The sequence below is a fragment of the Bacillus rossius genome, chromosome 3 (genome assembly GCF_032445375.1).
Source record: "Bacillus rossius redtenbacheri isolate Brsri chromosome 3, Brsri_v3, whole genome shotgun sequence".
NCBI lineage: Eukaryota > Metazoa > Arthropoda > Insecta > Phasmatodea > Bacillidae > Bacillus > Bacillus rossius.
In genome coordinates this window covers 103,634,444-103,657,696 of record NC_086332.1, presented here as the reverse complement: position 1 = coordinate 103,657,696, position 23,253 = coordinate 103,634,444, and the positions used below count along the sequence as shown (strand labels likewise).

At 37.8% G+C, this 23,253-nt stretch overlaps 1 protein-coding gene across 2 annotated transcripts in view; it reads right to left on the bottom strand.

Moving 5' to 3' along the window:
• LOC134531091 (uncharacterized) overlaps positions 1 to 23,253 on the bottom strand; it is a 101,928-nt gene that overhangs the window by 36,763 nt on the left and 41,912 nt on the right. For both annotated transcript variants that reach the window (XM_063366626.1, XM_063366627.1), the window contains exons 9-12: positions 16,595 to 16,771; positions 5,956 to 6,078; positions 2,790 to 2,975; positions 905 to 1,092 (exon numbers count right to left, since the gene is read on the bottom strand). In XM_063366626.1, coding sequence (XP_063222696.1) covers positions 905 to 1,092; positions 2,790 to 2,975; positions 5,956 to 6,078; positions 16,595 to 16,771 — 674 coding nt within the window. The remainder of the gene's footprint in view (positions 1 to 904; positions 1,093 to 2,789; positions 2,976 to 5,955; positions 6,079 to 16,594; positions 16,772 to 23,253) is intronic.

Sequence of the window (23,253 nt, the reverse complement as noted above, 5' to 3'; positions counted from 1 at the left end):
TTTAAGAATTGTAAAATATCTATCATAAAGTGAGAATTGTAAACCAAACATAACAACACATCTGTAAGGAATTAATATTAAAATTCATTATAAAAAGGGATTTACTATACAGACTCCAAGTATTAACATGGCAAAGACTGTACACCCTTCTTGGCTTTAACCGACAAAAGCAATCACTACCTACTAAGGAACTACAAAGAGACAGGAACACCGTAGCATACCAAAGAGGGGAAGGTATCACAATTCAAATCGTTAACAATCTAATTTTCTCGTCAAAAAAGGAAAAATTGTGATGAAAACAGTGAGCAAAGTTGTAAAGTTGCGCTACAAATGAATGCTACTTGGCCTGCAGTGCTCATCGTGCGATTATAAAGATGTGCTCTTGCGCATACAAATATAATTTTGTAGATTCCTTGATTTAGGGTCTATCACCAACCCTCCTCCTAACATGATATATCCTGTGTATGCCCCTGCGAGGAAGGTGACACAGTGAGCGATATGTTTCCTCCGGTGAATGGACATGTCACTAATAAGGGTTTCCCCCCTTTTCTTTGATAACCCAGCGCTCTTTGCCATAAGCCCTACCGCCCTGGGGCCCCCACGGGCGTGGATGCGGATACGCCGCATACGCAACCGGGAAGAGCGTTAGAGCTTTTGGCTATGCAAAGGGACTGAGGCTACCCATCTCAGTTTATGCACCACCTCCGGCCCCCTACTCCACTCAGCTAACCAGAAAGTTGGATGCTCCCTTAGCCCTCCGGAGTTGTCATCACTTCTGGCGCCTACCCCAGTCTCCCGCTGTCACACTGGGACCCCTCAATCACCCAGCGAACCCGCGGTCCGGTGGAGGCCTACCCAACCTCTCCCAGCTGACCAGGCTGGTACCGGTGAATGGACAGCCGACCTGAGGAGCTTCCTCTTGGCACCAGCTGCCTCGGTGTCCTCTCTCATGGCCTGCAGGGCCTTGAGCTTCTCCTGGATGGCGAGCAGCTTCTGGTTGACGAACTCCTGCACGGGGGAGACCTCTTCCTTGTCGATCTTGCCCTCCATCTCCTGCTGCATCTGCTCCAACGCCTCCTTCCACATCAACTCCTGCAAGGGACAACACCACTGTTCAGACAAACAATATCCTCTTCAACAAGGATCACAGGCTTTAGCGGCCACTGCCCGAAGTTGCTTGGCTTTTGGGTTCTAGCCGAGTTGATTACGAAGATTTCACCGACGTTCCAGTCGAGCTATTGCTCTGTGGTAAGAAAGCTCATTCCTCCCGAATTTTCCAAATTCAATACTTTCCTCCTGCCAACTTCACGTCCTATGCCACTTTCCCACATTTCTCTGTGGAATATTTATGTCTACAGCACATTTTAAAATTTACCCTATCCTCCTTCGTCTTAACAACTTTAAGGTGAAGGAATAGGCACTGAAAGATGCCATCTTAATTAAAAAATAAATGTATTCAAATCCAAAAAAATTTGTCTGTCTTTTATTTTCACATTTTGGCTAGATTATAATTTAATATAATGACTGAAGCTAAATGTGACTGGCCGCTGCAAAAAGTAAACCCTTTGAATTCGCATTGGGTTTTAAGTAGTATTTAATTAAATGGGAAAGACTACTACTGAAATAATAATTTACATTTATGCTGTTAGGAACATTATATAAATCTGAAAGTGTTATCTTTATCTTAAAGAAGGAAATATATTAAACATTTATTTTAATGACAAAATCTTTAATCAAGATGGCCCTTTTCAGTCCTTATGTCTCTGTCTTTAGTGTTTCCCGAGACCATGCGTAGGCCAAGCTCACACAGAATGAGATCCGACACAATACATTTGGTGTGATAGTAGTTAAATTCCGTGTAAATAAATTAAACAATGCACAGACGAGGCAGGATGCTACAAAACCGTCACGATCAGAAATTAGGCGACAACATCGAATTACTGTTTCAAACTTGGTCACGAGCAAACTGTCTGATAGCTGCAGTGTTTTGCACATGCGCGAGTAGGTTTAACAAAATCATCTACAAATGCATGTCATAGTGCGTTTATAGGTGACTAATTATAAACTGTTTGTATTGTTATTTTAGATTGAGTTATTATTCAGTTGTAAAGTATTTTAATGAACGTTTTCTCAGTATGAAGCTTGATGCATATAGATTAGTACGTTTAGTACAAGAAATACCTATTTTATTATAATCCATCATTAAGGACCATTCTATAATGGCACGGAAACGGAGACGTATCACATGAATGGAGACGGGTCTCTTGGAACGTTTCACTTAAGCGTCTGCTGCTTCCACAATGCACGGAAAAGTAACAAATGGCAATCAATGAGATTGTTTTTGATGGTTACGAAATAATAATTTAATTAAAATAATATCATGCTTCGAGCTCATAATACGGGCAGAATTTACATATATTTTAAAAAAAATTACAAAGTTATAATAGAATATTAGATATTCTTGTGCCGGAAGCAATTGTTAACGTATTTATAACGTAAACTAACATGGCTACCACCGCAGCCAAGTACTTGGCTTCTGTAGGTCGTAAGGAAGAGCTCAGCAATCCCGAGCTAATCTGCGCCGGTCCGTCTTCGTCTGCGTGCAATAGTAAAAACTCTGTTCTGCGAGATCCGTCTCAGTTTACGTGGCATCGTAGAAGACACCCACGAAAACAATTTGGTTTCAATAACGTGGGATGAAATAACACAACGAAAATGCGGTGTTCAGCTGGCGCGAGAAGACGGTGTTAAGCAAAGCGCCCCAGCCGTAGTTTACGTAGTTGACTCACCTGCTCCGTGAGCCTCCCTAGCGCCTGGTCGATGCCCTTCATCAGGTCCTCGGAGATGGTTTCGAACTGCGACTGCGACACCTTCTTCTTCACGTCGGTCTGATCGGCCTTCTTCTCCAAGGCCAGCTCCAGCTCCTCCTTGTCGGCCTTCATCAGCCGCAGGTGTTGCAACTCCTCGAGCAGGCTCTGCGGACATTCCTTCACCTTTAACTCGAGTTCAGGCACTCTTAAACCCAGCCATCTGGGATTCAGAGATATCTGACCAGCAGTGGAGCTCCAGCCGACAGGGGTGGCTCCAAGGCCGTGAAGGCAAAAATATTCATGCAAAATGACAAATATTTGTACATTCACAAGAAAAGAACTGTAATACTATGTAAGGATCCTTTCTTGGGCATTTATGCTTTGTGTTGTCCCAGCACCCCCATTAGATAAAGATAATTAATTGTAAACATTTCCCAGAATAGCTTGCTTGAATATCGAATTATATTTCCCATTGTTTTAAAAATATAGATTCTTGAATGAAACATCAAATAAAATTTCAAATTTTCCGCCAACTTTCGTAATAAATACTCAGTTTTATCTCGAAAAAAAATATTTTATTCTATATATTATATAGAAGCCACGTGTTGTACAAAGTTACAAAATACCTTTATTACAAACTTTTTCTTGGAAACTGGTTTCCAAAGGAATATTTTGTACATTTACAAAAGAAAAAAAAAATATTTTTCTTTGCAGGGCCTCATGCTGGAGATTTTCATTTTTGTTTTATTTTTATTCCTAGGTTTCTGTGAAAAATACGGATATTAATAAGAAAAATAGGAAGAATTTAATTATTATTAGTATGTATTTTCAAGTGCTGATCTATACCCTTACGATTTCAATTGAGTTTTCATTATTTAATTTTCTACAACCTTTCGCAATTTTTATTGGCTTATAATAACTTGATTTCACTGGAATTTTATCGTTGAAATTAACAAAATCAATCGGAGTTTATACTGTCATGAAAATAATAAAAAAATTCTTAAGAATAATTGGAAAACAATCGTCGAAATTTAAATTACATATTATCTAAAAAAAAAAAAAAAAAAAAAATGTTCTTTTCAAGATTATATTTTTTAAAATTTACTAGGGAGATTTATAATTAATATAAAACTCCTCCCTCGACAACTGAAGTTAGGCCCAACATAAATAAATTTCATTTCACCCCGGTCAGAGTGCCGCAAAATCTAGGGAAGCCACTGAACTTAATTTAAAGGAAACAAACAATATAGTCCATAGTTCTAAAACTATTATTCAAGATGTCATTAATGCTTGATAAAATAAGCCTTTTAGGTTAACTTTTATTTTTCAACATATCGGACTCTTCATTTAACACACCCCCAAAATACTTCGTTCATCCTTCAACCTGCCAGCCTCGTCCCTCCCTACAAATTTCGAAGCAACGTCCCCAATATGGCTTATAAAATAGATTTTTGGTAGTTGTTGAGTGATTATTGAGGGACTGGGGTAATTATTACAATATATGTAGTCTCCCACGTGAAGTAAACAAGTATTTTCCACCAGCTGTTGCAAAATTAATAATTCAATGCTGAAAACCAATTACTATTTCACATGAGAAACTATCTGTAGCCGTTATTAATACTATTTATACCAAAGCATTCCATTAAATTTCAGCTATACTGAAACAAAACAAATATTTAAATCAATTGATATAAAAAATGGTTGAAAACCAAGATGGCATTTTCAGTTATTTATTCTTAGAAGTGAAAATTAAATACTATCATATGATACTCTTGATAAAATGCAAAAAGTAAATTAATTTCCAAAATTTTCGTTGCAATTTTCCTTTAGTGATACTAATGTTTCGGTGCATTTTAATTTTTTTTTTTAATGAATATTAAAGATCTGTCTTAAATTATATTGCTCTATGACGTACATCTGACAAAAGAGCAAATCGAGACAAGGACAGTGCTAATGGCAGAAATTGCGCATTGCGAATAGAGGAAAAGTGAGCGTCCATTAAAATGCACACTGCAGACTAAGGATGAGACACACTTTAGTCATCGTGATTCCCAACACTCCACGGTTGCCATTCTCCCCCCCCCCCCCCGACCATCGTAATGCTGATGGCGCATTCCTTCCGTCCCCCTTAATCCCACTAGTTGTCACCCACAAAAAAAAATTTAATTTGACCAGGTGGTCATAATCCAAAATTTTTTTATAAATAAGTTTATCAAAATTGTGTTTTAGTGAAAATATAACAAAAATATCAATACTCTAAGGCATAAAAATAAGAGTTTAGGTTTGAATTTGCTAAACCTGTAACCTAACTGTATTCCAAGTGCACAAAACAGCTCCCAAACCCTTAGATTGGACACGACTGGTATCTTACTTCAGGGACGAATTTTTTTGTCCTATCCATTACATATTATTTTCCCAAACATCTGCGCATGCTCAGAGCTCACTAAATCGGTGATTTCGTCCAGATGGCGGAAAGCTTCTGGTGCTAATAACACATATATAGTTACTTTTGTGAACATCTGTGGACATACAAAACATTTTGGTTTGTCAAATTAAAATTTTTGTTAGCGAAACTACCCTGGAATACATTTTGTATACTTAAGTGGTCTTAACAATTAATAAATGCAACTTAAAAGGTACTGGAGAACATTACAAAAACATTTTTGTGTGATGGTGCTGCTATCTCTAGGATCTGTGCCATAACAACTGTTTCGTTGGATGTGAAATATCCGCTAGAATGCGTTGGAACTAGTTTCCAGCCTCGCGTAGGGCACCGTTTATTTGGACGGTTGACGATCAAACTGGAATTCTGTTCGGACACGTTCCAGAATACGGCTCACAAGTTAGGTTACGGCTGTATCCCAACAAGGCAACGCTTTTTAATTCGCTACCTTACCCGAACGTCTAGGACCGCTCTAAAAATACAAAGCGAAATCAGTTGAAAATTGATGTCAACTGCTAAGATTTTTTTGTTGTGTTTTTTTTTCTTTTTTTATCCTCCTAATCCCCCAAATGCTAGAAATTCCCTCACAAAATTGTTTTCAGTGACGCAACTCGCGCCATACAACCCCCCTCCCTCCCTTGTTGGTAACACCCAGCAACCCTCCAACCCTCGGCCGGTACACGCCTCATCTGTCTCGTGTACCTCGAGATTAGCCGCCTTCTCCTTCTGCTCGTCCTCGATTTGGGAGGACTTCTCTGTGAGCGCGGCGAGTTCCTTCTGCGTGTCCTGCAGCTTGATGTACAGCTCGCTCAGGCCCGTGAACTCCTGCCGGGAAAACCATTAGTTCAAAAGAAATTAAAAATAATTATGGTTAGATAACACAAACATCAGAAAATGTCCTAAATACAATATATCCTGTAATTATTATTTTTTATTTATACATTTATTAAGTTTCTACCAACAGACATTGTTCAATTTAGGCTGGCACTTTACAAATATGAAAGAACTACAAAAATAATCAACATTAATATAGCAACTAGAAACGGAATCGAGAAAAAAATAAAATAGAAACAATTTAAAATCTGAATACGAGTATTGGGAAAAAAAACTTACATTACTATTATCACTAAGCCACTGACACATGAGCCTACAGTAGTAGCCGTAAGCGACGTGGCTTTAGAAAAAAAAATGTAATGCATAGACTCGATTATCTAAGCAATCATACATGACACATTAAAAAAGTTAGTTCAGATATAAAATTAAATATAAAATACTTTTACTAAAAATTTATAGCAAAGGAATTCACTATGAATCCACATTGAATGTACATATACTCTAAGGTATTATCAATGAAAATTAATAATTTATATTACTAAATGTTAATAATAGTATATTTAACTACGCTTTTACTAACTTGGTTTTAGGTCTGTTTGTCAAAAATTTTTCAATCGATATCAAACTGACTTCCCGATGAGCTAGAGACTTTAATATTTCAGCATAGTTCAGAAATGGTTGGCAATGCAATATTAGCTAGTTGGCCTTCTTGTTTGTCTGTTTGTTTGTCTGTTCGGTACAAATTTGTTTGTTTTGCCCCTGGATTCGTGGGGTTAGGATACGAGCAGAACAGTACAGTGTTGTGGGATGCAGAATGCACCACTCTGCAGGTGGTGCTTACATCACCGACTGCGCCAAGACATTTAACCTAAATTTCACAGCACTATCATCCAAATGCTTAAAATCGATTGCAAAATTTCACACACACAAGAATAAATTGCAGAAAATAATAATTAATTAAAAATGTTTCAATATACCACATTTATTAAATGAACTAAAAAGTATAACATAATTTATCCTAGCCCATACAGATTTATAGCCACATACAGATTCCTTTTCCTATTACAGATTGTCCTGTAAATTTGGGATAAAGTATTTTAATAGCTATGAAAATACTTGTAATATTTAAAACGAAAGAAAAAAAACGAGGAGCGCATGCAATAGATAATAGTAAGGAGTGTAAGGAGTAGCTATCGTTGAGAAAACTCTCACAACGCTTCATATCATTTGCTGAGGAATGAAAAAATTTTAGTGATTATGGTGAGCTATTCGTATTCTATTACATGTGCCCCCGTTTTTTGTTCTAAATCTTACAAGTATTTTCATAGATATTAAAAATTCACAAATAATAATGTTTGGGGTTAGGGATCTGTATGGGGTTATAAATCTTTATGGGGTTATAAAACTGTTTGGGGCTACGATAATTTATTTTATACTGTTTAGTCTGGTTTTATAATGTAGTATATTGAAAATTTTAATAATTATTGTTTATAATTAATAAGAATCTAAGTCTGCACTAAGTTCTGACAAAATCAGGGCTCATTGGAACTTCAGAGTGACTCCTGTTTACGCCCTATGTCGATAGGCCGCCCACTCCTTCCACCAGCAGTAATATGAAATTAATGAGTACAAAACTACTAGCTACTACAGTGTTTCATTGTTGCTATGCTTACAGCACAGGATATTTTAAATACATTTCAGGAATGTAACATTAACTCATAAATTTTGTAACGTTCAAACCAAATTAAATTCACGAATGTTAAACTTTTTTGCTGTATTGTTCACAAATATTTTTTTTTTAACTGCAAAATTATTTATTTTTCATCTGTAGGAGATTGTCAATGGGAATTGAAGCATAAATAATAATGTGCAATGCGTAAACCAAGACACATTAAATTGTATATAGTAAGAAGTATATTTACAGTACTTAACATATTTAAGTGTTTGTGTTTTCAGCGATATATGAATATTCAAAGTGTTTTAATACGCGTGCCTGGGCGGATTACAAGGGTCCTCGCTACCCACCCCCACCCACTCCGCACCCTACCGTAACGTCCGCCACGGGCTATTGTCACCTTTAGCGGCCTGGGACTCCAGGCTTATAGAGGCCATCGTGAGGAATGGCGTGAATAAGCGTCGCTGTTCTGAGTGTTTCGGGCGTCGGGTCGGCCCGGAATGGCGCGACATATCACAGCCACTCTCATCCCTTCGAGAAGGACGCCACGGGTATATAAGCGACGACGTCGACCTCCACGGCAGTTCCGAGGGTTCGGAGTTCTGAGAGGAGGGGAGAGAGTCTTCCCCTCAGGAAGTGATACTGGAGATACCCGTGCGATCAGCTAGAGGCGAAGAGGACAAGTGGCCCTTGTGAGCGAACCGGACCTATCGGGAGGCGATACCTGCGAGTGAAGGCCTGGCGAGCCAGTCGGGTGCGACGAGCGATAGTTGGTGACTACTGCGGCGCGGTGTGGGTGAGAGTGCGAAGGAAGCGGGGAGAGACAGACAGAAGAGCGAGCCATTATCGAGCCACGGTCCAGTGGAAAGTGTTAATATTCCAACGACCAGTGTAAGACTAATTTTTGTAGACAGAGATCTTGAGTGCAGTAATTAAATTTATAGTATAGACATTAGTAATAAATAAAACTGTACCAATTAATTGGGCTATTCCTTACTAACCCAATTTATTACCCCACATTAAATTCGTAAGAATAAAATTATTTATCTATTATTTTTGACAAATTTATTTAGCATTAATTTCCCTCTGTACAAGCAAAGGCGTACACTGGGGGGTAATGGAGGTGATGTATTATCCCCCAATCGTTGAAAAAAAAAAAAATTCTTTCCCACCAACAAAATGAAAGAATTTGAAAGCAAACAGCCAAAAAAAGTGGTTCTATAAACAAACACTCCCTCCCCCCAAACAACAAAAAAAAAAAATTCTGCATATTCTCCTGTATACAAGATGACTGTACTATCACATAAAGTGTAAAATATAATTATTATAATTTCTTAATTTAAAAACAATTTGAAATTTTAGTCATAACTTAGTGACAATTTCAAAATATTTTATATGTTGAGGTGCATTTTAAAACAACAGTGGCATTTATTGAGCTATAAAAGGGATTAATCAATACAGAATACAAAATGTGCCAGAGAATAAATAAAACATTATGTTACTTCTTTGATACTAGAGTATTTGTTTTTAACCTGTCTATTTTCTTTAAATATTGTGGCGCAATAAACTATTATTCTATTTTGCCAAGTAAACTCATTTTATTTTCAATGTTTTAACAGTCGTTCTTCAAGAATACCAAAGTATGGATACTTTTCCAGTCTATTTGTCCACATCAAATTAAGTGCAAATTAAAAAAAAATCAGTATTCAAAATTAATGTAAACAATTGTTTAAAAATAATTATTTAATTTAGTCAGTTAAACGAGATAAATTTTGATTATTAATTAAAATCAATAAATATGCTACATGTTCATTCTAATTAGTAGATTAAAATTTATATTAAATAATATTAATAGCATAGAATAGCGACAGCTAGACCAGGGTGCAGGTAGAGGATTGATATATTCGCCCGCCATATTGAATTTTGTCGTCACGGTGGGCATCTTGGATTAACTTGACCTTGACCTTTACCTTTGAATTAGACCTAAAACCATGACCTTTACCTTTGAATTTAATAATGAAATTTATATTTGAATTTTTACCTTCACCTTGGCATTTGACCTTAGTCACTCTCTTGATTTCCGCTATCATGAAATTGAAGGTACCACTCCCCGAACTTTGCACTTTTCGTTAAAACTGTCATCTTGAATTCATCTTAATCCCCCAACATTGCACACTTCGTTATGGTCGCCATCTTAGATCTGACATCACAACCACTTTTTTAGATTCTGATGTTATGTCCGCCATCTTGTTTTCGTCTGCTGTAGACCGAGATATTGGATGACGTCACGACCGCCAACGTGGTTTTTATCTGTTCTGCTGGTGGTTGCCATCTTGTATACCGACATCTTTATTTCTGTTATTTGTTCCTAGAGAACAATATCGTTCTGTCTCGAGCTTGTAATATCGATGTTCTATTACCTGCCAATGTTGTTGCGATCCTTATCGACATATTAAATTTAATTTTTGTATACAAAATTCTTTGAAATCGTGGTGATTTGAACCACGAAGGCTTAAAAATATGGGCTATAAAACATACGCCTTTGACCGCAAGGCCATGTGCTCGAGGACCCTGAATGGATCGAAAACACTTAAAATCGAAAGAGAAAGACTTCTAAATTTTTTAAACTTTCGAAATTTTGGGGCTTTGACCTCTGATGGGAAAGGGGGGGGGGGTGATTTTGAGGACCCCGAATGGCTTGGAAACACTCCAAATCGAAAGAGATATAAAGGAATTTAAGAATGTAGGCATTTACTGTACTCCTATCTACCATAATAACAATATTGACAAATAGAAAAACTTATTACCTACCTATGAATAATTTTCTAAATAAATTAAAAAATAACTCTATGTTTAAGAATTTACGTATATACATAATATTAAACTTCAAACTATACACACCAAAAAAAACTAAGGATGTTTGAAAACTAATTTTTATTTAAGTCATAATGTTTAAAACATTTGTAGGATTTGTTTATATGTAAAACTGTGGTGGCCATATTCCACTTATCCAAAGGAGTATAGAAATTAATAGAGATATCACTCCCTGTACACACCACAAATCTTTGAATTAAGTAAAAAAAAACATAGTCCAAAATGAAACAAAAAAAATAAAGGTAAATATGTACAGTCGCGGTAGATGCCAAAAAAAATGCTAAAAATCTGAAGATACTTTTATTCTGTGCCCTTTCACTTCCTCTTTTCAAATCAACCGGCGGAGGTAAGAAATTCCAAATACTTTAGGAGATATCGAATGTTTAAATTTCATCATATGTAGAGTCGCGGTAGATGCCAAAAAAAAAATGCTAAAAATCTGAAGATACTTTTATTCTGTGCTCTTTCACTTCCTCTTTTCAAATCAACCGGCGGAGGTAAGAAATTCCAAATACTTTAGGAGATATCGAATTTTTTAATTTTCATCACAATACCTGCGTAGTATGCGGCGATCAAAATTGTCTCTTGTCATAGATAATAAGGTTTCTTGTTTACGAGTATCATGTTTCTTATTGGACAATTTTGTCACGTGACTGTTCCGTGATTGGCCAGTATTCAAATTAACCAATAGGTGATTATTTATTCCGTGATTGGTCAGTATTCAAATGAACCAATACGTGATTATTTATTCATTTATTGTTCAATACGATGTTTAATTAATCGGTCAACTTCTGCCGTGAACGACTTAGAGGTGGGTTGTTATAGCAATTTTCGGTATCTGTTCCAACCTGATACTGATTCAGTAATGTACCTAGTTACAAGTCTCTGATACTTTTGTATCAGAGCAGTAGCGGGCGCAGGAAGCGACAAGGTATCAGCATTCTCGTTACAGGGTACACATCCTCCGTGCCGTCATCACCAGCGTAAAAAGGTATCGGTGTCTCTGATACATTATTTATCACGCCTGGTAATTCTCTACCTCTTACTCTCATGCCCGCCTGATACAGCCAGTATCAATCAGTTCAACATTCACTGCAGTTCGTCCTGGCCGTGTATTAATTACCACCATGTACATTGTTGCGGGCTGTCATGCTTTGTAGTTAGTATCTTTATAGTGAAATAAGGAATGGATAAGTGCAGGAAAAAGACTTCATTTGTATGGATTTTTTTACGGAAAATAATGAGTTTGCTAATTGTAATTTGTGTAAACAAAAACTGGGTTATAAATCATCTTCGACTAATCTGAAGAAACATTTGAAACGTAAACATTGATATAGTATGCTCACTAATGTATGTACGTACCTATCTGTTTTTTTTATTTGTAATTTTTGATAAAATCGTAATCTTTTAATGTATGAAAACACTAGTTACTAATTGTTTTCGGAAAAAAAAGTCCTAATGTTGATTACATCTGTTATTAGTGTCAACTGAGAATTTATTTGGATTTTCATAGCTGTTAGGTGCACAAATATAAATATTATATCTTGTATTAATGTACTTTTTAATATTAAAATTTCATTAGTTTTATTATTGAATGAGACTGTGCACGCACTGCGCACTGAGCGTACTTTGATGTAGGACAATAACCAAACGACTCGTAACAATTTCGCTTTGCGCCTCTCCTTCAACGCCTTTCCCTGCGCTTCCTCCCCTACATTATTTCCCTTCTTTATCCCTTATTCGTCGTTCCTGCTCCCTCCCCTTTCACAAGCTCCGCCCAAGTGACCGTCATCTGCGATCGGGTTCTGCGCACATTGGCCGTGGTGTTGTTCCAGGCGAATTCTGAACTGATACTAAAGTACTTGATACTTTTCAAGTGTACTCGATTGCCATTCCTGATACAGGCGCGTATCAGTGACAAAGTATCAGGTTGATACTTTTCGACCCACCTCTAGAACGACTACATCATTTCCTTATAGTGGCAAAGGAAATGTACCCGCCTCCAACTTAGGTGAGTTTTTAACGTTTCTAATTTTAAAGTATTATTTTTTTTATTTGGATATTGTTGCGCAAGTAATAAGTAAAAAAAAATTACGTGAGTTGTTAATGTTCATCATTTGTCCGGGTTTTGTTAGGTCAGGTCAGTTACATTATAAATAATTTAAAACTAAAGAACCATTAAATTAAATTCACATTATTATTAATGTCCGCTTAGTTTGAAAGTATTTATAATGTAACTGACCTGACCTAATCGACCATTTTATTTATTACGCATTCACTAACACACGTCAAAATAAAAAATGGCGACGTTCGAAGGGTTAAACGGGCGTTGTATTGCTAAATTTAAAAATTCTATATCTCATAAAGTATTTGGAATTTCTTATCTCCGCCGGTTGATTTGAAAAGAGGAAGTGAAAGAGCATAGAATAAAAGTATTTTCGGATTGTTAGCATTTTTTTCCTCATGAATACGCAGGTATTGTGATGAAAATTAAAAAATTCGATATCTCCGAAAGTAGTTTGAATTTCTTATCTCCGCCGGTTGATTTGAAAAGAGGAAGTGAAAGAGCACAGAATAAAAGTGTTTTCAGATTTTTAGCATTTTTTTTGGCATCTACCGCGACTGTACATATTTACCTTCATATTAAACATTATGTTTGGTAGTGTGTGAGATTACTTTATTTATGTATGTTTTAATTTCATTTAATTTCTTATATATATTCTTACCTACCTACTTCTATTAAATTTCAGGTGGATGTTAACATTGTCATTCCAGTTGTATAAATTTTTTTGTCAAATTAGTTGTTATTTATACTGGTAACATCCACCTGAAATTTAATAGAAGTAGGTAGGTAAGAATATATATAAGAAATTAAATGAAATTAAAACATACATAAATAAAGTAATCTCACACACTACCAAACATAATGTTTAATATGAAATAAAGGAAGAAGGCAATTACACGTAACTATTCTAATTAATAAAAAAATCAACCTACCTGAAATAGTTAAATTCAATTTTTTCAACAATATATTACATAATTGATAAATATTTCTGGTCTTCGGTCTCGGCAGCCTTAAGACTGTTAACGCTGAGCAGATAAATTATAAACACTAAACCAAACTCCTTGCAAATAAGTAGGTACTGTAAAAAAAAATAACAATATTGACAAATAGAAAAAAAGTAGGCCCTACCAGCCTATGAATGAAGTTCGAAGAAATTTATAAGTTTAATAATTTATGTACCTACATAATATTAAACTTGAAACTATCCACACAATAAAAACCTAAGAATGTTAGTGAAACCAAATTTTTTTATTTGTCATTATAACTAAAAAAACTTATGTTTCCAAAATGAAACAAAGTATAAATAATGACCAATTTGACAAAAAAAAATTGTACAACTCGAATGACATTGAAAACATACACGTGAAATTATTATTATTATGAGTGCCCTTGGTAGGGAGAAAAAATATATAGATAAATTAAATTAAAAAAAACATATATAAATACATTTACCTTACGATCAACCAAACAAAATGTAACAATAAAAAATACGTATTTTTATAGGAATTTACTATTTCCACTGGAACCGTAAATAAAAATGAGCCTATGTCACTCTCCAGCCCATAAATTATCTCTATGCAAAATTTCTTGCGTAGCAAACAAACACTCGCTTTTATAATATTAGTTAGGATGTGCAAACTATAAAACGATTAAATAAACAGTGATATCTACTGGTGTACTGAGGTACTACGATGCAGAGCTTTAATTTTTTTTACTCTCTAATAAATTCCTTACAATAGCAAAACGTAACGTATTGGCTTAAAAGCTATTGCTCGGCATACATAGAGGAATGACACTAACAGTTTGTATATCTATGACACACATTACATAAAATTAAGAGATATATTTTCAAGCCGTTTAAAATTTATTTTTTTAGACAAAAGATAGCCTGTGTACATCCCCAGGATATAATCTATCTCCTTGCCAAATTTCATTACGATCCGTTCAGCCGTTCAGCAGGGAAAAGGTAACAAACAGACAAACAGACAGACAGAGTTACTTTCGCATTCATAATATTAGTAAGGATGTATACTTTTTATGTAACTATACTTTTATTCATCATATGATATTTTGTTGCATGGTGTGCACGCATCTTAAAAATTCACTCTCATTATTTATTTCATTATGTGCCTAAATATGTATAACTTCAAAAAAATTAGAACGTTTCTTTCCGTGCTCGCCAATGGCAGGTAGTGGGCCTGTCGCTTGAGGTGTTGGAACCGTTGCCCGTTCTAGGATCCGAGACATGATCCAACCGGCCTACGGAATAGGTGCATTGATGCGAATACATAGCCTCCGCATGAATGGCATTCCTCTGCTTCCTCGCGGCTCTGATGTTGGGGGTTGTGGTGGTGCCCATGCTGAGATGGGTATCCTGATCCTCTGGTCATAGCTGCGATCCTAATTAAAGAGGACTCTGCCGGGAATACCCTTGCTCAGGCATTTTCAGCTTGTCTGTTGGGGTACCAGAAATGGTGAAAGGGCTTAATCTGCAGGCAACAGTAGATGCGACTGAAACCTTTCTGTGGGGTTCGACGACTGTGCCCTAGTGATGAATCCAAACGACTGGGTTCACTGTGGAGAACCCAGGTAAATGTTTAATTGTTTCTTTGTGTGCCACTGGAGGTGCCAGGTGCACCTGGGCTCTAGTCAGCTGTAAACCCCTGGGTTTTGGAAAATGGGCCGAGGAGATCGAGATAACTACAAGGTCCTCCAGCTATCTCTGGCAAGGGCACCAGTGGTTATCCCTAGACGCCACCCAAGTTAGTGGAGTACGGGATGATCCTTTTGTGAATGGATGTACCTGTTGAGGTTCCCTTTGTGAGCCCAGGATCTCAATGGGTAGATTTCGCACTTAGTGGTGGTGCTCCGATCGCTTGGAGCAGACTCTAAGGGTTCCCTATCCCGATGATGAGTCAACTCAGTGAGCAGCTATACAGCTCCAGTTACTAGCCTGGAGAGCTATGAGAGGTTGGATAGGCCTCCACTGGACCACGGGTTCATTGGGTGACTCAGGGGTCACAGTGAGATGTGGTAGATCGGTGTAGGTACCAGCAGCGCTGACAAATTCTGGTGGCTAAGGACACAGCCAACTGTCTGGTAAGCTGAGTGAAGTAGGGGCCCGAAGTGGTGACCAAGCTGGGATGGGTAGCCTCAGTCTCTAGTTATAGCCAGAGCCCTAACACCTTTCCTGCTTGTTTATATGGTTTATCTGTATCCACGCCCATGGGGGTCTCCCAGGACAGAAAGGTCTGATGCTTAAGAGAGCCAGGTTAACATAGAAAAACTAAGGGAACTCCCCGTATGAAATGTGTACTTAAAAATCGCCATTAATATGTAAAATCTAACCTTGGTAATAAGCAAATTCATTTGTTATGTTGTAAATATACTTAAATATGAAACTCTGACACGAATTTTAAGGTAGAATTATTTCAAATAATGTCGAGGGTGATTAATATTTGGCAAATAGTGTTTTAAACTTCATTTCTTGATGTGAATCAAACATTGTTTCTGCACCCGCCACTAGATTTCGCAGCTGGGGCAGATAAGTCGACTATTAATAATTTTATTTGCAAATTAAAATGTTAAACTAGTAATGAAACGGATCCTATAAATACTAAACCCGAATTTTTATCTGTTTCTGACAAGGAATTTTATTAAAATACTGCCCATCTTGTAAAAATTCATTGAACAGTTAATACTACAATATTTCCATTTGTCTTTGTGAACTATGGGTCGCACCATTTATCACAGATGGCAGCTATGTGGTTGCACATTTCCGGTTCATTCGACTACTCATGAACGCACTCCCACAAAATGCCGAATGCCGAGAGCTAGGACGTTACACGTCAAGTGTCAGTAGAGCTGGAAGGTAAGGCTGGTGGGTGACGCACCTGTGACATGCCGTCAGAGATTGCCATTCCGGTGCGGACGCTCTCCATGACGACGCCCAGGTCACGCTCCAGGGCATCGATGCGGCCCTGCATCTCTTCCATCTGGCCCCTCAGCAGCTGGTCCATGTCCTCCACCTGTCCTTCCATCTCGTCCACTTGCCCGTCCTGCTCCGTGGCCTGCGGGCATCCGAGCAACAAGCCTGCAGTTCACACGCTCTAGCAGCTCCGCGGCCTGTGGGCATCCGAGCAACAAGCCTGCAGTTCACATGCTCCAGCAGCTCCGCGGCCTGCGGGCATCCTAGCAACACGCCTGCAGTTCACACGCTCGAGCAGCTCCGCGGCCTGTGGGCATCCGAGCAACAAGCCTGCAGTTCACACGCTCGAGCAGCTCCGCGGCCTGCGGGCATCCGAGCAACAAGCCTGCAGTTCACACGTTCGAGCAGCTCCGCGGCCTGCGGGCATCCGAGCAACAAGCTTGCAGTTCACACGCTCGAGCAGCTCCGCGGCCTGCGGGCATCCGAGCAACAAGCCTGCAGTTCACACGCTCGAGCAGCTCCGCGGCCTGCGGGCATCCGAGCAACAAGCCTGCAGTTCACACGCTCGAGCAGCTCCGCGGCCTGCGGGCATCCGAGCAACAAGCCTGCAGTTCACACGCTCGAGCAGCTCCGCGGCCTGCGGGCATCCGAGCAACAAGCCTGCAGTTCACACGCTCGAGCAGCTCCGCAGCCTGCGGGCATCCGAGCAACAAGCCTGCAGTTCACACGCTCGATCATCTCCGCGGCCTGCGGACATCCGATCAACAAGCCTGCAGTTCACACGCTCGAAAGGCTCCGCGGCCTGCGGGCATCCGAGCAACAAGCCTGCAGTTCACACGCTCGAGCAGCTCCGCGGCCTGTGGGCACCCGAGCAACAAGCTTGCAGTTCACACGCTCTAACAGCTCCGCAGCCTGCGGGCATCCGAGCAACAAGCCTGCAGTTCACACGCTCTAACAGCTCCGCGGCCTGCGGGCATCCGAGCAACAAGCCTGTAGTTCACACGCTCGAGCAGCTCCGCGGCCTGCGGGCATCCGAGCAACAAGCCTGCAGTTCACACGCTCGAGCAGCTCCGCGGCCTGCGGGCATCCGAGCGACAAGCGTGCAGTTCACATGCTCGAGCAGCTCCGCGGCCTGCGGGCATCCGAGCAACAAGCCTGCAGTTCACACGCTCGAGCAGCTCCGCGTCCTGCGGGCATCCGAGCAACAAGCCTGCAGTTCACACGCTCTAACAGCTCCGCGGCCTGCGGGCATCCGAGCAACAAGCCTGCAGTTCACACGCTCGAGCAGCTCCGCGGCCTTCGGGCATCCGAGCAACAAGCCTGCAGTTCACACGCTCGAGCAGCTCCGCGGCCTGCGGGCATCCGAGCAACAAGCCTGCAGTTCACACGCTCGAACAGCTCCGCGGCCTGCGGGCATCCGAGCAACAAGCCTGCAGTTCACACGCTCGAGCAGCTGCGCGGCCTGCGGGCATCCGAGCAACAAGCCTGCAGGTCACATGCTCAAGCAGCTCCGAAATTATCCAAACTCTGCTCTTTAAAATTAACTATGCCGTAAGAATTCGTATATTTAACAGTCAATGTTTATTTTATTTAAGGTTAACCTAACCTAACCAAACTTTTATTTTAGTTACTAATAACCTTACCTAACCTAACCTATGTACCCGAGAAAAAAATTTAGAACTTTTGTTTATTACACAGACCAAACCTAAACTTATATTTACTCGGTAATCTTCAGAAATGTTCGGGTAGGGATTGTGGCTTTCATCCCTGTGAACTGTAAGCTATCTAATCCGAGGAGCAGTTCTTTGGTAAAAATACAAATAAGAAATTTAGAGATAGAAAAAGAAGATGTATTCTTGGTTTCAGCAATTCATAAGGTCACAATAATTCATTATAATTGATTACTAGAGGCAAGATTATATAGTGAGTAGGGATAAAACCAAAATAACAGCGAATTTTAAATCAATGCACCACTTAATACTGAAATGCAAAGCAAAACACATTCTTTAGCTAAATTGACCTCAATTTCCTCATTTCGTCGGTTAAAATATAGTATAGTATTAAAATAATATATAATGATTTCATAATTTTTTTAGGGTATTCTGTACTGAGTAAAATAAATATTTAGTATTTTATTTAAGTAAAGTAAATTTAATGCATTATATAGCTGATACCTACAGAATGATAAAGGCCTACATTGCATTTTTTGTTCATATTAAATCTATGAAATAATAAGTCATTAGCGAAAGTATAATTAAGATTTGAAAATATTTTGAACTTTTTTCATGACCTAAGAAATATTAAAGAAAAATTTTGAATGTTTATATTGCATTTTATGTACACAAGCATCTTACCACAATTTGTTGTACCAGTTTATCAATGTTGTTTTGCTTGATGTATTTTTTTATTACATAGGTCTAATCTTTAATGACGATAAAGACGAAATCCTTTATTTTTTAATTATGAAAATTGAATTTTTAAACACCATAAAATCTTGGCTCTATTGATTACTGAAACTTTGCGTTTACTGAAGCAATTGAAATTAACCTTAAAATGTGACAGAATTATCCGTATTCTGTAAACACAACTTCTGTTCTAATACCCACATCTATGATAGCACGAGACTGTTATTTATTCTTGGCTACTATGTGCAAAGATTTAGTACTTTAGTTATTACCGTAAACAAACACTTTGAAAATAAAATACTTAATTTCTGTAATAACTTAATAGTGGTAGGGTTTGACACACAGTGACAACAAAATGAAATGGCCAAATTAATTATTAAATAATAGAAAATATAATTTATACAGACAATAGATCACTCAACAAAATCCTAAAAAATAAATAGAATGTATGAAGAAAAAATTATAAGAATATCAAAACTTGCCAGATTTGTTGGACACAACATGCAAAAAAGAGTCACTGAGGTTTATACTAATATTGTCAAAGTTTGTTAAATTCTAAAATTGTTATTTCTCAAAGTATTTTTAAAATTATAATTTGCCAACTCATAGCGATAAAGCATAAAAATCTGTTTGCTCAAGACTTCTCAGCTTTATTGTCTCAATTTGACTGTTTATGTTTGAGTAGTACTTGTAACTAAACAAGTTCAAGTCTAGGGTACACAACAAACAAGTTTGCACACAAACAAGACTGTGAAACGGCCTTAAAACTGCAGTGCGTCAGTGAAAATTGTTATAACGACCGTTCCAGTATGGCCTACACCTGGATTCTGGACCATATACAGAGACACATGCAATCTGTTCATATGTGCTGATCACGCGAAACGTTTCCGTGCACAAATCAAATGCACTGTCCGGCACTGATACAGACGTTAATTGTGCCAGCACACGCAATATTTACAGTGAGGTCCTGACGGTAAGCTGTATTTTACAAGCCGGACCAAAACGTTCAGTTTCCCATCATCCCTGGCGCCAGGCGCTCAGTTTGAGGCGCCTCCAAAGTCTCGGCCAATCACAGGGCACTGTCCAGGAAATCAAAGAGATGAGATGTAACGAATTCAAAATTATAAATAGATAGTTATTTAACCAAACTGTCACTTGGCAACGTCTTTAAATATGCTTTAAATAGTGTTCAAAACACAAAACACTTTAGTAAATATTGTTTTGATACGTTTAAACCAAAACAAATAGTTACTTCTAGCTTATAAACAGCAATCCATAGTTAAAATGTATAGTTTCAGCGCTCTGTACTTATGTTATAGGAAAAAATATATATTGTTATTTATTATCTTACCATGAATCACAAATGTTTCAGAAATATTTTATGTAAGATTGCAGAAATATTTCAATGTTTCAGTGGGCAAACCTTTCTTCTTTAAAATATAACTGAAACTTACTGTATTTAGTTTGCTGTATGGAGATAGACTTTGATTTCAAAAAACTCCAATAATTCGCACCAAGATTTTCAAGGGGTAAAATATTTGTTGGATATATTTACTATGAAAACAAGGTGTTTTATTCAGTTATGTGCTACGAAATCAGTTTTCCAAATTATAAATAACAAAAACCCTATAAACTTAAAATCGTTAAATGAATTCATGCTATGTATTGATCAGATCATTACATTAAATTTATTAAATACAGTAGTCGCTCCAGCGTGTGCCAGATCACGTGGCAAGTCGTCTTTTGCAACCACTACCGTCCAAACCCCTATCTACGAATACTGAACTTCACATTTTAATAAAAGAAGTTTTAATAACTCAATATATGAATGCAATAGCAAAGGATCAAAAAATAATGGTAATTGAATGCACTAGAGTTTTAGTTAATCAAACTTACTCAATTGACCCAATTATACATTCAATAACAAATTTTATAATTTTGTACAAAAAGAAAAGGAAGTGGGTTACATTCGCTGTTGTTTTGAGGGTGCCACATTCCGATTAAATTTATTTGATGAAATGTGCATGTCTTGTGATCAACTGTGAAGCATTGATCAAACAATCCCCTTCTATAAATTATCAATTTCATACTCGGGAAACAGGATAACTACACAGGTGTTCTACACCCAAGGAATCGCATGTGGCAGCCATCCGGTCCCTTGGCAGCCCTTCCACCTGCTGCCACAACACCTACAGCCAAAGATTAGAGATCACTTCTAGTCTGAAGTAAAGCTGCTTTTTACGCCACTCTTGTCTAAAGATTTAGATACCAATACTGCAGCCCAGTATTTACATCTGCGACAGCTATTCTCGCCTGTTCTGAAAACTGGTCATGAATTGTGTTCTAAGCAAGTAAATTGAAACATAACTAAAAACTATTTTATTTAATTTTTTGTACTCAGTAATAATAATATCACACTGGTGTAATTTATGCCTACATCCGTTACTGCAGTCAGGAACAACTTATGCAATTGTAGACAAATATCTGCCACAATTGTATGGGAATTTCTCCGTTACTCTCTTACTCTTCCATGTTAAGTCCCCTAGCTAAGAAATACCCCTATTATTGATCAATCTATAAACTTCCCTTATCTTTAGACATAACCCTACCTCTAAAACATTTTTGGCAGAAATGTTTGAAACCAAAATGTTTTTTTTCTTCCAGTTATTTATCCTTACAAGTAAGAAGGGAATATAATCAAAAGATTCTCTTAAAAAATATTAAAAGAAATGTATTTCCAAATTTCAAATTCCAAATTATTCTTTAAAAGATAAAATTTTACATAGGTACACGTAAAAAAATTCATTCATCGTAAAGGTGTGTCTAAATATTTTATGACGTATATCTGGCAATAGAGTACACCGAAACATTTACAGCACTAATGGCAGGTAGGTACTATGCATTTGAAAGAGAGAGTAAATGCTCATTAAAAACGCGAGCGTTCAGTCGAAGGCTCGGGAACTCGCTAGCCCGAAACTCTGTCGGCGCCACTCTGTGTGCACAGCTCCACTCTGTGTGCACAGCTCCACTCCGTGTGGACAGCTCCACTCCGTGTGCACAGCTCCACTCTGTATGCCCAGCTCCACTCCAAGTGCACAGCTATACTCCGTATGCACAGCTCCACTCCGTATGCACAGCTCCACTCCGAGTGCACAGCTATACTCTGTGTGCACAGCTCCACTCCGTGTGCACAGCTCCAAGAGGTTTCACGTCTCGCTCCAAGTGGCCCAGTTCCGGAGGGAAATTTGAGGTGGCTTTACGATTTAAAAACTTCAGAATCATAAACATGGCCTGTTCGCCGACGAGCTAATGTTTAGTAATATCCAGCTTATGATTGAATTAATGGTCGTTAATTCCAGCAAAAAAACGGGCGATAAAGCAGCCATGTAATATAAGTTTAATTTTTTTGTACTCATAGATATAATCTGCATTTTGAAGTGCATTTCAGTTTGGAATCGTTGCCGATTGATGATTTGTTCAACGTAATAATTTCAGCCATGGTAAATTTGTTTATGTACCTACTTGAAATACCAGACACATGGTACGATTGAACCTAAAAATTGCAACATTGCAGCTCGTAACATAGAATTCGTACACATATCAAGTCAATGATAGGTATTTATCTTAAATATATAAATACAAGTACATGTATTGCTATTATCATCTATTCCTAGCCACCATCAAATGGCTTTGCAGTACGATAATATTATCATGCATTTTAAATACCTATATACATACTCGTATAATAGCAACAATTAACCAGAAACACATCATAATAATCCATTTCCGAAATTTAAAAATAAAAAATATTCCATTTAGATCTGTTTTTTAATTATTTGAGCAACGTTCTGTTAAATATTTATCACTTCTAAACATTATGCTAGTAATGACGTATTTCCTTCTCCTTTCGCGATTCATCATAACATGCTTTCCCAACTAAACATTATTTCGCGTCAATGCATAAGACATAATAAATTCTAATGATTGAATTCTAATCGCACTGCTAAAAATCAGTTCATGTGTTCAGTCTTTGAAAAGAGCTGGTCGCAAAGAACTGCATTAATCAAAATGTCGTCTCGGTCTTATTGGCCATCTACCAGACCGTCCGTTCTTTTCTATTTCCCTTTTTTGAAATGGGAACCAGAAACAGCAAATATCACGTGTGTTCTTCTTCTACTTCTATACAACCAAAGGACACGGATTGAGAGAAAAAAAAAAG